Source organism: Homalodisca vitripennis, unplaced genomic scaffold (assembly GCF_021130785.1).
Source record: "Homalodisca vitripennis isolate AUS2020 unplaced genomic scaffold, UT_GWSS_2.1 ScUCBcl_6303;HRSCAF=13457, whole genome shotgun sequence".
Classification (NCBI taxonomy): Eukaryota; Metazoa; Arthropoda; class Insecta; order Hemiptera; family Cicadellidae; genus Homalodisca; species Homalodisca vitripennis.
Window position 1 is genome coordinate 18,605 of NW_025782414.1, and position 14,673 is coordinate 33,277.

A 14,673-nucleotide genomic window follows, 5' to 3' on the forward strand; every position below is an offset into this window, starting at 1 on the left:
CGCCCGTCTAACCGTGCATTTAATTTAGACGATAGGACCTCTGACGGCCGACACCACCTTTTTGACGTTGGTATATTAAAGTTCAGCTTACAGAGCATCTGTGTACAAAGTTCCATTGCGGGCACTTGTTTGGTTAAGTCTCAGGAGTGGCATTTATTAGAGGACGTCCATTTTACGATACATTCCTACGGTTTACTTAGGTATTATATTTGGGATTTTTATTCATGACACATTTAATGGGAAACCTTTGTGGAAAGTAATAAATAGAAAAAACTGTGTTGATTTTGTGAAAGATCGTTTTTATATCGAGTATTATACAATTTATCTCAGTTTTTGAATTTTTGTTAACACCTTCAGATTGATGACTGCAACATTGATGCACTAGACGGTCTGGACGATAAAGTGACGCTAACTTCACGGTGGTAACATCTGGTTTGTGTTTGTAAGTGTCTTCTGCTTATGTCAATTGAGAGTATATGCTTTTTTATTAATTGATTACTATGTGTTTTAACTGTATCCCATGAAACCTTCTATTCAAATAACTGGAAAACCAGTACTGTTCCGCCATAAGGGATACTGAAAGAAAGATGAGCAAGTCGTGGGAATGGTGAGTTTTTAGGTTATAATATTGTTCTTCCTGATTGTAATTCTGTTATTTAAAACTTGTGTTCGTTTTTATACCATTTATTGGTTTATTTAAAGCTTAATTCACTTTGTATCTGTACCGGAAACAAAATTTACGTTATTAACCTATTGCTACATGAATATATGTTATGAAGAAATAAATATGAGGGTTATTCTAAAAGTAACCGCTCACATACAGCCCTGGTAGTAGTAGGGGAAGCGGTCTCTCTCACACCTGTGAGTGCAGCAGGTTAGTTGGTATATAGCCGTGTCAATTAGAAGGTTGTAAGAGCCCTTGTTAATTTTCTATAGGGGTAGGGTAAGATAAGCAGACATGGTTTTTTATATCGAAATTGGCAAACGATATTACTTAATCATAACCATCAATATAATCAATTAATACTGATTAATTATTTTGAACAATTAACTTAAATAATCTATATGAACAGCTGTAAACACTTTCAAATAATACAATTAAGGTAATATTTTAAATTTCACATAAGTAACATTGTGTATTAAAAATGGCTGTCAATCTTAGGAAGCTTCACGAAATTGCTTTAAAAGACGATAAAACATGTTTTTTATGGCTTCAACATGTTGGGTTAGTACCTATTCTTGGGAACGAAAGAGCTGATGCCCTGGCCAACCAGGGCTCAGCAACAATTATGACGGGCCGTCAACCGTTCTGCGGTGTTCCAAGGTGTGAATCCTCTAGGGTTGTCTCGAAATGGATTCGTGAGGAGCATGGGAGAAGGTGGAGGTTGCATCCGTGTTTGAGAGTGAGTAGAATGGTATTACAGTCACCTTCCTCCAAGGTGGCTTCGGACCTTCTCTCATTAAACAGATCAATGTCTTCTAAGGTCATTGGTCTCATTACGGGGCATGGTCACCTGAGGAAGCACCTACACAGAGTTGGCATCCTTCAGGAGGATCCGCTCTGTGGAAGGTGTAATGAGCAGGAGGAGACTGCTGAGCACCTGCTCTTTGATTGCCCTGCAATAGCAAGAGAGCGGTATGCCATCTTGGGTAGCTTGGACAGGGGTGGTGAATTTTCCCAGGAGGACTTATAGGTTGTTTTCAGCGGTTTGTTGAACTGCTGAAGTTGTAGACTGGTGGGCCTCATGGTGTTTCCGAGGTGCGCAAAAAGCCCTTGAGGCTTAAGTGCATGGCAGTAGGATTTTACACAGTCCATCAAGAAGTACGATATCTGACTGGCTGTCGTTTTGCAGGGAAGTGTGTTTTGTTTGGATAGATGATCAGTTTAATAGGGAAGAAAAGCTTGGAGGTCCTGGAGTGGTAGTGGAAATTGATGAGTGTAAAATTGGAAAACGTAAAAATAACTAGGCCTCTTTCACACACATCGAATTTGGACGTCCGATATTTTATCGACCGTCCAAATTCCAATAGTGGCGCATAGCAGTAAACGGGAACATTCAGACTAGAAGATCTCTGAACGGCAACGATAAAATGCCGTGTAGCAGCCGTCCACTGCCACTGCAGACCAACGGCACCGTGCCGTTGCCGTCCTTACAGTGGCGTACGTGTCCATTCGTTTGCTTCCAGACATATCGATATTTTACCGTCCGTCCTCACTTCTCACTGCGCCTTCTCCCTGTGCAGTGCACATCTTTAGGACTAATCAAGTTAATTTATAAATTGTACACATGAATTAAATTAACTCTGAAGTGTTATATTGTAATATCGATGAAACTTCAGCCCTTGAAGTACAGTATAAAGAGCTTGTAGCTCACAACCAAAGTTTTTTTTAATACCAGATTTTAAATAAATTGAGTTTGACGTATCACATAAAACAAGATTGTTTCATGTCGAAAGCCTTTCTCTTTTCAAATAAATAAATTTAAACAAACATTTGTATTATCATTATTAATTAAAGTTTAGCTCTAAAACGTGTTAGTTAGAATTTTTAATAATTTGTTACTTACCTTAACGTAATAGCAAGCCTTTCCTGTGTGGGAATACAATTCCTCATTTTAGTGTTTTCGTGTTTGATGACATCTTTTGACTTCTCGTGAAGTTCATCAAACGAAACCGTAGACATTCTAAAGAAATTAAAACACTTATTTCCATCACGTTGAAGTTCTTCAAAAACGGTGTGAAAGGTTCCCACCTGTTCCCTTGTTTTATTAATCGGATGTATCCAGCACTTCCACTTAATCCTACGACGCTTTATACGACGGTATAGGAACCACATAGCCACAACACGTTTTTTATTCATTAGAGAGAAGCAATAAAACACTCACTACAGCACACCATATACTCGAATAACTTTCTGAACAGTAAAAAATCGATGTGTGTGCAAGCGGCACCCAAACGATAAAATATCGCCCGTTATTTTATCGGACGTCCAAATTCGATGTGTGTGAAAGAGGCCTAAGGGAGGTTGGTAGAAGGAACCTGGATTCTAGTTTTAATAGAAACTATACTGGAAGGACAAAAACGTGGGGGTAGATATAGGATAGAGATTTGTCCTGAAAACAAACGAGATGCTAACACTCTTATTCCTCTCGTACTAAAAACACGTGCAGCCTGGAACAACCATAGTTACAGATATGTGGAAAGCATATTTTGGATTAAGTGATTGTGGTTTTGTCCATTTTACTGTCAACCATAGTGAAAACTTTTTAAACCCAGCAACTGGTGCCAACACTCAGACAGTTGAAAGTTCGTTGAGAGCCGTAAAACGTAGTCTAAGAAGTGGTATCCCAGCCGACCTTCTCGCAGATCGCCTCTGTGAATATTTATATAGAAGAGAGGTACGATTTTCTGAAAAGGACGCGTTCAACCATTTCTTAAAAGCTAAAAAATTGCTACCCAGGCGAAGACATGTAGATAGTTCGACAAATTTCCATTTCCTATTCTAATTATTGTTATGTTCTAATTTATTTTCTATTCCCAATGTTTGTTATCATAATTTCTTAATTATTTATGGTTTTGCTGTTTGATTGTTCTCGTTCTGATTCATTTAGTTAAAGTTATGAGTTTCCCTGATTTTGGTTATGTTCATTTATTATTTGTTACATCATTAAATTCACATTTTAATTTAAAACATATGATTGTTATTACTTTTATATCGATTGATAGTCTATGATTCGAATTGCGAATATTAGGTATCGATGATTATATTCTTCGATATAAAAAACCGGGTCCGCTTATCGTACCCTACCCTTCTATAGCTTTGTAAAATATGTGTTGAAGGTGAATTTTCCGCCAGATGCGAAACCGTGCTTTAAGTAGGTTCTTACAGCAAAACAATGTTCATAGGAAGCTTTATGCCAAGTATGGACCAAACGTTATGTTGAAGGTGGTGTATGTGAATGGGTTCGTTTGTTTAAAAGTAAAGGAGTAGCAGGCCATCAGTGGTGAGTGAAGAACTTGACAAGATTAACAAAACTGTTAGATAAGATTGATGTTTCACTTAAACTCCCAGCTTTTAGATAAATTTCTCAAATATCCTAAATTGGCTTGGCTCTCATCATTTCGATGAGTTGGCTAAAGGCACAGGTGACAGAATTTTTTGAAGCAGGTATTTCTAAATTAGTCAATAGATATGACAAGTGCTTAAATTTTAATTACAATTATGTACAATTTAATATCCAACTGTCGGTTACTTTGGAAATAGCCCTCATATATATGTTTAACTCTGTTGAACATTGAGTGAACCAATTTTTGTTTAATATAAGTTGTGTGTTGTGTTCTAGGCTTCATATTATTGAAAACTTAGCCAGAATATGTTAAATTCCATATCTTTTGAAATATTTATTACTACTAGAGCATTAAAAAATTATTAATAAAAGATATTTTGTATATAAGACATGAATATTGAAACAATGTTTAGGAGCTGCAAGATTCAATCTCCGCAGAACAAGTCTCTCATGCATCAGGAAGAGGTCATTGAACACCCTCTTAGGCCTGGTGTTGTAGTGGTGAGTAAGTCAGATTTGAGCTAGCTATTTAGTGTACGAAGTTTTGCTGTAAATTTGTGCACACAATCTTACATAGATAAGAGCAGCATTTGTTTTATTTACGTTAAAAGTTATTTTTTGTTTATATAAATTTGGAAGTCTTTGTTAGGAGTGATGTTCCTGCTGAAATGAATTTATTAGATCCTTTTTTTGGTAAACTTTTAAATACGCATTATTTCATCCTGAAACTTGATGAAAAATTGTATATTGATAGGATAGTTTTCCAATTCACTAATGGTTTTTTTTTTTATAACGCTACGTACAGTTTAAAAGTTAGACTATCAATAATAAGGGCAGTGCTTACTGGCTTGTACAATGGGATTTTCAGAAGTCAGCTCCAAACCCCCACCCTTACCCGTTCTGAATAATTACATGTTACTCTGGAAGTCACATGACTTTCCACTTAACTGTAAAAAAAAGAAGACCTTATAACTGCAGCCTGTCTTCTTATCCTAGTGAAAAATAATAAAAACATTTTAAAATGTTACCATAATGAAATTATGGTATTATTCATATATTTTCATTCTGTAACCACTACAATGAATTATGACTGATTTTAGTGCGTTTTTAATATTAAAAGTGCCTATCAACCCTTTTATTGTTTTACCTTAAAAATTCACAAATAATCTGTTATTAGGGTCTAGATTATCAACACTGTATTATATGTTTATTTTATTTTGTTTTATGTAATTCTTTTCCAATGATTTATTATCAATCAGGGCCCTTTTTGTAGTTTTTTTGAATAATTATATGATTACTTAAATTCAAATAATCTTTATTCATTAGATTGTACATCAACACAAATAATGGTGTCATATGTAAAATACTAACCTAAAATAAAAAAAAAAAATTATACTACACATTCTTATGAATAGTACAAATAAACTTACTGTATATTCAATATTTTGTAAAACAGATAGTGCGAGTTTTTATTAAAAAAAAAAAAAAAACTCATCTGTTGAATAAAGAGGTTTTCACATTAGATATTCTTTCAGAATTTTCTTTATTTAACTTTCAGAATTTGACTATATTAGTAATATTTGTTATATAATTTGGAAGATTATTAAAACATTTTGTTCTTACTATATGGTTTTGTGATTTCTTATATCCTGGAGATAGTGATTTATTTCTCAGTTTTATTTAAAAAATGTTCAACACATGCAAACTTTATAATACCTAACTATTTTAAGAAATAAAAATACTCTTCTAAACTATGCTTTTCAGCACAGTTTTATTAACTAGTGTTCTAATGTAATTTTGGAATATTAAAACTATTTGTCTGGAGCCTGTTGTGTACAGGTGAGTGAGGGTGGGAGGGGAGGCAGCAAGAAGGCAGGGAGCTCGTCTACCCCCACTCCAACCCCTCCAGTGGATCCGCTCACTGTCGCTCTTGATGGTTCGGACCCCTTGAGTCAGTTCCTCAATCAAGATCCACTCTCGGCCATCGCGGCTGAAACGGTAAGTATGTAGTGTTCACAATATCAACTCAATTACTTTGTTTTTATAGCAACAAATTTGACAAGGAAAGAACAATCTTTGTAAGTGAAATAATTTAAATTGAAAGTCACTGAAGTATTTGTTTCCAAAATAGCAACCTCAACATTGTATGACAGTATATTTTATGTAACCACATAGTTTAATCCTTGACTTTAATACATTGAATACATTCAAGTAAAAAAAATAAATCAATTAAAAAGGTGATAGTAAAATAAGCAATCCTGTGTAAAAATCCAGAACATGTTTGGCAATATAGTGTTGTGTACATGTAAACACACATTTTAAATTGTGATAGATTGTTAATCATACAAAAATTTCAACAGTGGAATAAGAAATGGGAGAAGGAGGACCATCAAAATCTAGGAAAAAAGATGGAGAGTCCCAGTGAAATTGAGTCTTGGTCAGTGAGGAAGTCAGCCATACTGAGCAAATTCTCAGCAACTTCGGTTAAAATGTCAATGGTTGGAAGTTTCATCACGGGTGGTGAAGAAGGTCAGTTTAATCATTTTATCTTTCTTTTGATTTATTCTGTTCATGAAGGAAAAATGTCTTTTGACACGATGTTTGATGACACGATGTGCCGTCAGAGACACATGTCCACTACATTGGTCTTATAAGGATGACTACTGTTTTGCTTGGAAATATAAACATAATTAAGAATCCTGTCAGAAGCAATGAGTACAATATCATCCATATATTATATAGAGTATACATATTTGTATTTTTTTTATATATATATATAAAATAATTTATACTTACTATGGTACTGAAAGAGTAGTTATTAACTTAGTAACAATGCAATGAACGCTTTTTCAACTGCTCGCAGCACATTCAAGCAGTGTGGGCACTACCATTTTTGTTGTTGTGGGACAATTTCAGTGTTCAGCCACTTTCACTTTTAGTGTGAAGCAGAGGTATGATCACTGATTGTAAGTATTGGAATTATTTTTTCATCTTTCTTTTCCTTCCAGTGTCAGGTGAAGAAATGTAATTTGTTATTTTAGTCCTATAACATTTGCCCACTTAAAAAAAAGGTATTTAAAATACAAGTCAATATATGATTTTTTTAATGAATGAGAAATTGCCTCATTGAATACTATGCAGTTTTGGTGGAAACTGCTGGAAGAATGATGCAGTTTTTGTCACACACTAATGTTTCAACTCTGGTCCTCAAAGGGTTAAAAAAAAACTATTTTAAACTACACTATTTTTGAAGATAAATCCTTTTTTTTAATTTTGTTTTATTATCAAAATCATAAATAATATGTTTTTATGTATGCCAGGACGATTGTCATCACAGGTGACAGCTGGCTGAATAAAACAAACAGTTTAGCCAACTTTAAAGCTAAAATACAGCATGTGTTTGTTTACAGATCTTGTGAACTATATAAAATAACTATCAGAAAGATAGCTGCATTATTGTGAATACAAAACAATACTAATATGTATATTTTTATTTATTTTTAATAAAATCATTTTTAAGATCCATTGTTTGTCAATCTATGGTTAAACTGTCAACATTCAATTTTTTAGATTTACAGTTCTTACCCAACCGTCAAACAGGCAATTTTTCATTCAATCTATATTTTCGGATTTAATATTCTATAAATGTTAATGTGGGTTGTTGTATAAGATTGGTTATGGAAAGAGTGAGGTATTATTTTATGAAAATAAATTATGATGAAAACTACATAGAAAAACCTGTTCAATAAGTGCTTACAATTTGTATTATCTAACAAACATAACATCCCATGCTTACTAAGAAAACTCCATATTTTACAATGTTTTCTATAGACAGTTAGACTATAAACAGGAGATCAAACCATCAAAAACGTTCAAAACCGTTTTGTAAGAAATTAAATGAGTCTGGGAGGTAACATGAACATGAGTTCAATGTCCCTAAGTATACAGTTCACAAATGTTTGAAGTAAAGATTTAGATTTAATGGTTAAAAACCTCAACTAATGCATACGTTTATCTATCTGAAATGTGTCTCATAGAACAAAAACTTTACCTAAGTTGTATTTGTTGTGCAACAGTGTAGTTTTATGCAACAGTGTTTATGAAGTACAGTGAAATGTTACAGTGGCGGTGAAGTCATACAGGTCGACGACCAAGACTAGACTGGAGCAGCTGGACGACTACGAGGAGGGGTCAGTGCGGGGAGTGTGGGGTCTGACGCCACAGCAGTACACGGGGCAGATAGAGCAGCTCAGTCAAGGGCTGGTGCAGGCATGGAATGAAGACCAAAGGGTGAAAGCACTCAAGATCGCCATACAGGTCAAAATCTGACTTTTAAATATTGTAGAGCACTCCAAATTTAAGTTTTTTCCTAAAATTAAATTAAATTTACATGTATCTGAATTGAATATATAAATGTAACAAAAAGCATCTTATTTACAAAATCTAGTGCATTAGTTTATTTTTTTAACAGAATAAACATTTGTTGTGTCATGAATTTATAAAATTTCTCAAGAAACAGTTCCAGCAAAGTTTTAACTTGTTTATAGTTCCGTGTGTCTTTTAAAAGCAAATAACATTAATAATGCATTTATTATAAATAATGTTTGTAATTTTTAGGTCAGTCTCATAGAAATCTGCCCAATTACAGTAACCCTCATTACATTATTTCCTGTATATTTTTGGCAATTAGGATGTTCACATCCTAAATTTACCTCTGTTTGTAAATGTATTGACTGAGCGTTAACAATGACAGTCAAAGAGGGTTAGATACATTTAATTTCTGTCTCATTGTCCACCGTATATCTAAAAAAAAACACAAATCTTGAACTAAACTTGAAAGTTTTTATGAAGCTTCATTTCTATATCCGCACCATCGAGTTCGATGATGGTGCATGTCACTCCATCTGTTTTGCAGAGCGTCAGTGAACGTTTTTATATTTGTATTATGGATACACATGATAGCAATGAGAAAATCGCTAAATTAATTAATACATTGATAAAGAAGCTGAGTACAATCAGGTGATGTGTTAACAAGTTATATCAAATCATATGTAACCTTAGAACTATTCCTAAGATATATTTAGAAAGATATCATTTTAATACTTTAAATTTGGCATGAATACATTATGTACATGTACCTTACATTTTTACATAATTAGTGCATGGTTCATGTCCACCCATGGTATTTGGCTGTCATCGAAGTAGGCTGGTAACATTTCTGTCTTGTCTGCCAGGTGGATCTTAAAAATTTCATTTTTGTGTGATTGTCTGCAGTACGTATCAAGAATGAAATGAGCTATAGATATGAAATTTTGCATGTAACCACATCGAAGCTTGTTACACAACATGTGATGGAGCATACTCCTGCCTTGTACATATTACTAACTTATAGTGATGCAATATGACTCAGTCTCTGATCGTAGTGTGATAGCTGTAATCATTTCCAACTGATTCTAACTTTACTGTATGAATAGTAGTATGTCGTGAATAAGTTATTTAACCAGCCTCATTCAATAGAAATGTTCAAATTGCCAGCCATTTGCATTTGTCATAAATGTTTATTTAGGATATTAGACAACGTAGACCAAAGACCTGATTTTTAATAATTATGAACAATATACAACTTATACAGTGTGTCCACAAAGTCATGTCAAACCTTTAATTGTTTATAGTTACTCTATTATTGATCGCAGGTCTATGAAACAGATATAAATTATAATACTTGTTCATGCAGTTTTGTTTTAGTTGGCTGAGTTACCCACTGTTCTCATCTGTGGCTAACATTTAAAAAAAAAACAGCCATAATGAAACAGCCATAGTCTGTGAACATATAAAAGTTCAGTATATTCTGTGGCTAGTAATGTTTTATATTGTTATTTTAGTGCATCGTGAGTATTGTCTAGTGTTTCATGAAAATTCCTCTGATAGACCTAGCATTTATTGACGGGATAAGATGTTTAAGAGAACAGGCAGCGTATTGGACAAAACGCAGACATGTAGGCAATAAACAGGAGATCAAACCATTGTAAACATTCAAAACCGTTTTGTAAGAAATAAAAAAAAGTCTAGGCGGTAATGTGAACGTGTGTTCAATGTCCTTAAGTATACAGTTTGAAGAAAAGACAGATTTAATTGTTAAAAATCTCAACTATTGCAAGTTTTGAAGTCAGATGACAAATTAAAAAGGTGTAATTTTGCTGTGTGTATTGACCTTTAACTTTCTGAAAGTGTGCATCGTTGTAACGTTTGTACATTGAACACTTAAAGCAATAAATCAGAGCTGCAATAGAATCGGTTATCCCAGAAGTCCTAATCAAAATATGGTAGGAGATTAAAGTTCACTCGGACATCTGCAGGGCGATTCATAGTGCTCATGTTAAGCTCAGATAAACTGAGGTAAAACTGTTTAAAGTTACTTTAATCCTATGTTAATCTCATTCTTGTGCTGTATATCCTTTTGTAAATAAAGTTATTTAAAAGTGTGACATGACTTTGTGGATACACTGTATATTGTAGCAACTGAAGTTTTTTGTACCTTAAAGTTTCATGGAGGCAAACATTCAAAGTTTCAAAAGGGCATACATAGTTGTATCTCAGTATTATGTATTGTAGAGCAAAGCTGAAAGTTTTTTTTAAATTATTGTGTCATTAATGACTCATATTCATATGTTTTTAAATATATCATAAGGTATGAATGTTGGCCATACAAATTTTCAGGAAGTACAAAAATACATTAATTTTAAAACTGTTTGCAACCAGTTTTGTATTTAAAATACACATAATGCAATATAAATAATACACATTTATAAATATGCAATATTTGTATCTACATGATAATCCTCCCATAGAGGAAAAATAATGAGTCAACACTTATATGATTGTAATCGGTAGGCAATCAGAAAGATAAATGAAATGCTAATTAACATAGTTAAAACATCTTGATTTATCATTATAAATTAGCTGTGGACTTTCCTCTCCTCCTTTTCCTCTTAGTGATAAACTGATAATTCCATGAATGTTGTAGTGCTCCAAACTTCTGGTGGATATCTCTGGCGTACAGTTCTACCCAAGCAAGTTTGTCCTCATCACAGACATCCTGGACACATTTGGTCAGTTGGTGTACGACAGGCTGGTAGTCAAATCAGATAACACAGTTCGGTGAGATCTCCCTCTTAAAAGTGACCAACAAACTAAGTAAAAATAGTATGTAGTTCACCAATAATCCTTCCTTTGAAAGAGAATGTCTTTAAAACAGGTAGTAGGTTAGTTTTCACTGTGAATACTTGAGTTGTTTTTTTTTTTCTTGTAGCAACCCAATGCAGCATTTTGATAAGTTTTTACATTAAATAAATATCTAGTGTTCTATTCTTAATTTTATCAATATTTATTGCATTTGTTAGTTAACCTTGCAACTGGCAAAACCCGATATCAACGTTTTGGTTGTATTCTAGATGGCAGCGTCCAATATCGGGTCTTTTACCGTGGCCTATGTTTTTGTTATTATGCGTTTAAAATATGCTCATTTTGGTCTACTTACTTGTAGACTTGAATTTATTGAAATATTATAGAATTTATAGAAACTTATATAGATAAGTAACACCAAGTTCGATGAGGGTACATAACACTCCATGAAATTGGACTGAGCATTAGTGAACATTTTTAGATTACTCTTATAGAAAACCATGATGGCAAGAAGGAAATCATGGAATACAATAAATTGTATACAAACAGCGTACAATGTATGTAATTGAAATTTTGTATAGCGAAGCCTCTTAGACAATTAGTGGTGTGTCTATAATAATGACACACCACCTTCCTACCTTGTTTCAAATGATTACTAGATGTACTAACTAAAGTAATATATTTAAGTTTTAAATCATCATGTATAACCGAGTTAATAAACATACACAGGTTAATAAAACAAATAATTAAATATCCATTATTGTTTTATGAAAATTATCAATGATTGGATCATAAAACAGTACTGTAAAATTAAAAAAGCACTACTGAACATAAAAATTTTATAATGGAAGTAAAATGAGAGGAAATTGACTTTATTTTAAAGTTATGATTGAAGTAATAAAATTATTCATGTCGGTTTTAATACTTTTATAAAGAAAATGGTAGCTTAATGAAAAGACCCATATATTATTTATGACAACTTGTGTATCGTTTACTTTCATTAGGCTAAGATATTCTTAGTTAATGAAACTTAATGTTAATTATTGTTACAGCCTAGGTTCTAGGAGCGCGTCACTGCCTGAGAACTTCGGGCCGGAGATGGTACCAGAATCTGCCAAGGAGACTTGTCGTAACTGGTTCTACAAGATAGCTTCCATCAGGGAACTGGTACCCTCGTTTTGTATGTGGAGGCAGCCATCTTGAACTGTTACAGCTTCCTCAATAAGGGGTAAGCGATACATGTTGTCACAGTGATTATGAATATGTGATTGTCACAATCTTCCATTTTCTCTTTACATACTTGCGCTATGTGAGGAAATACTTGAAATGATAAAATATGGGAAGCTAGAACACAAGTAATATCTTGGCTTACATTTGTATTATTTACTACAGTGCTCCAAAAATATTGAAAGATTCAAACTATTTGTTTGGTTTATTACTTTACTCTTTACACATGACATAGCTATGTTGGGAAGGGTTAATCCAATGTGAATGTTGAGTTTAGTTCCAGTTCACTATCCCATTAATGCAGCATCTGAAATCTGATGCTGTCACAGACTTTCACTCCTGGAATTTGGGGTCATGTTCGTCTGAAGAAATCCAACAAAAATCTGTGACCTAGATCCCTCTACATTGATTACACGATATTTTGTGCTAGGTGTCTCTGATGTCGAAACGATGTAAAGAGTTCATTGTGAGCTTCCTTGTTGCGGACCTTTTTTAAAATCTTTTCAGATGAACATGATTCCCAACTCCAGGAGTCAAATCTATGACAGCATCAGATTCCAGATGCTGCACTTAAAATTGCACACAAATAAGTCAAATTAAGTTTGTTCTTTCAAAAAATACTGTGGGTTTTGTTAGGTTCCCAGTAAGAAAATCTTGTAGGTTTCAATATAGTAGAGTTGTTTTATGTTTGTGTTCCATATCCTTTTTAATATTTGTTAACTAATTAATTAACAGTATTGATTCACTTACTGTTGAAATGTTGAAACATTAATATCCAATTTAATTCATTAATTTTGTACTCATTAGTAATGAATTTTCTTACTGTGAGATAAAATTTAGAAATAAATATTAGGAGACACCCCTTTCTGCTTACGGACCAACCTCAGCTTTTTGTGTTCACCTTTTTTATCAGCATTGCAAAGTTCATTACCTAATATCTAAGTGATGGTAGACTATTTTATTTTGGTTTCATAACAATTGATACAAGGAGATTATTCCAATGTATAATTTTATTGTAAGTTGTGGCTTATGTTTTTGACTAACATACAAGACTTAAATTGTTTTGGCAGTTGTAGACTCTTGGAGCAATTGGAAAATTCCTTAAATATTATTAAATGTTAATACAAACACTACTTTTTCCTAATTGTTTATTTTTTGGATGAGGCCTTTCGAAACCAAAGGTTTCATCTTCAGGCAACTCCACAAAAAAAGTTATTTGGATAAAGAAGTGAAAAAATGTTGATTAAATCATTTTTGGGGTTCTTCAGTTCTACACAAATTTTATTAAGGTGGTAAACACAATTTTTTACTTTATTTAGAAAACCTTAGCTGAAAAGTGGATGATCAATGCTGAGAAAGTAATAAGTAAAATACTAAAAAACTGTCACAATGAATGCAAACATTCAATGTTATCATATTTTTTTTGTTGGCATTTACCAATCCAAAATTGGTTTCCAGCTAGTTGTATTAAAATGTTTATCTTTTACTAATATTTGTGAGTGTTAAGGTGTCTTTAAAGATTTTCTGTTGGCCTCAGAGAGCTGACACAGGCCCTAAAGAGGCTGACTTTGATGGTGAGAGGGATCGGGAACCCGCTGGTGGCAGTGTACGCACGATGCTATCTCTGCCGTGTCGCCATGAGTGTTCCACACATTGACAGAAACTCTGCTCAAGGAGAATTTTCTACGATTGTGTTTGATCTGCTTCAAACAGGTATGCAGAAAGTTAAGTCTCATAACAGCTTGCATCGTATCACAGCGTTTCAACCTCTTTTGTATTTATTAGTAGTAAAGTTAGGTCTACAAATCCTTCAAATAGTGCATACAAAATAAGTATAACCATCATATGGCATTTTCTTGTAAGTGACTTAAAGAATGAGAATGACATATATAAGGGTTTCCTCCCTTTATGGGGCTATTTGATATTGTTCAATTAATCTATTGATAAGTAATTGATTGATTGAAGATTAGTTCATATTTTATTAGTATTGTCATATACACATTGATAAAGCATTTTGATATGTGCATTAGTATTAGAATATACTTTTCCTAATATATTATTTGATATGATTTTTTTAGCAGATGATTATGGATTAATTGAATCATTTGATTGATTGATGTGGTGCCCTGAATCAGCCATTCAAATGAACACTTCTTTGTCTAAACATATGTTGTTGGAATGTTGCGTAGAAAGATGA

General features: G+C 33.3%; 1 protein-coding gene across 1 annotated transcript; it reads left to right on the forward strand.

The window, feature by feature from the left end:
• The first annotated feature begins 430 nt into the window (after positions 1-430).
• Positions 431-14,152, forward strand: LOC124373749 (VPS35 endosomal protein-sorting factor-like). Its single transcript, XM_046832094.1, has 8 exons — positions 431-607; positions 4,481-4,568; positions 5,907-6,065; positions 6,428-6,596; positions 8,191-8,384; positions 11,092-11,225; positions 12,302-12,477; positions 14,014-14,152. Exons 1-7 carry the CDS (start codon positions 588-590, stop codon positions 12,450-12,452), a joined length of 915 nt encoding a protein of 304 aa, XP_046688050.1. The 5' UTR covers positions 431-587; the 3' UTR covers positions 12,453-12,477; positions 14,014-14,152.
• Positions 14,153-14,673: the final 521 nt, after the last annotated feature.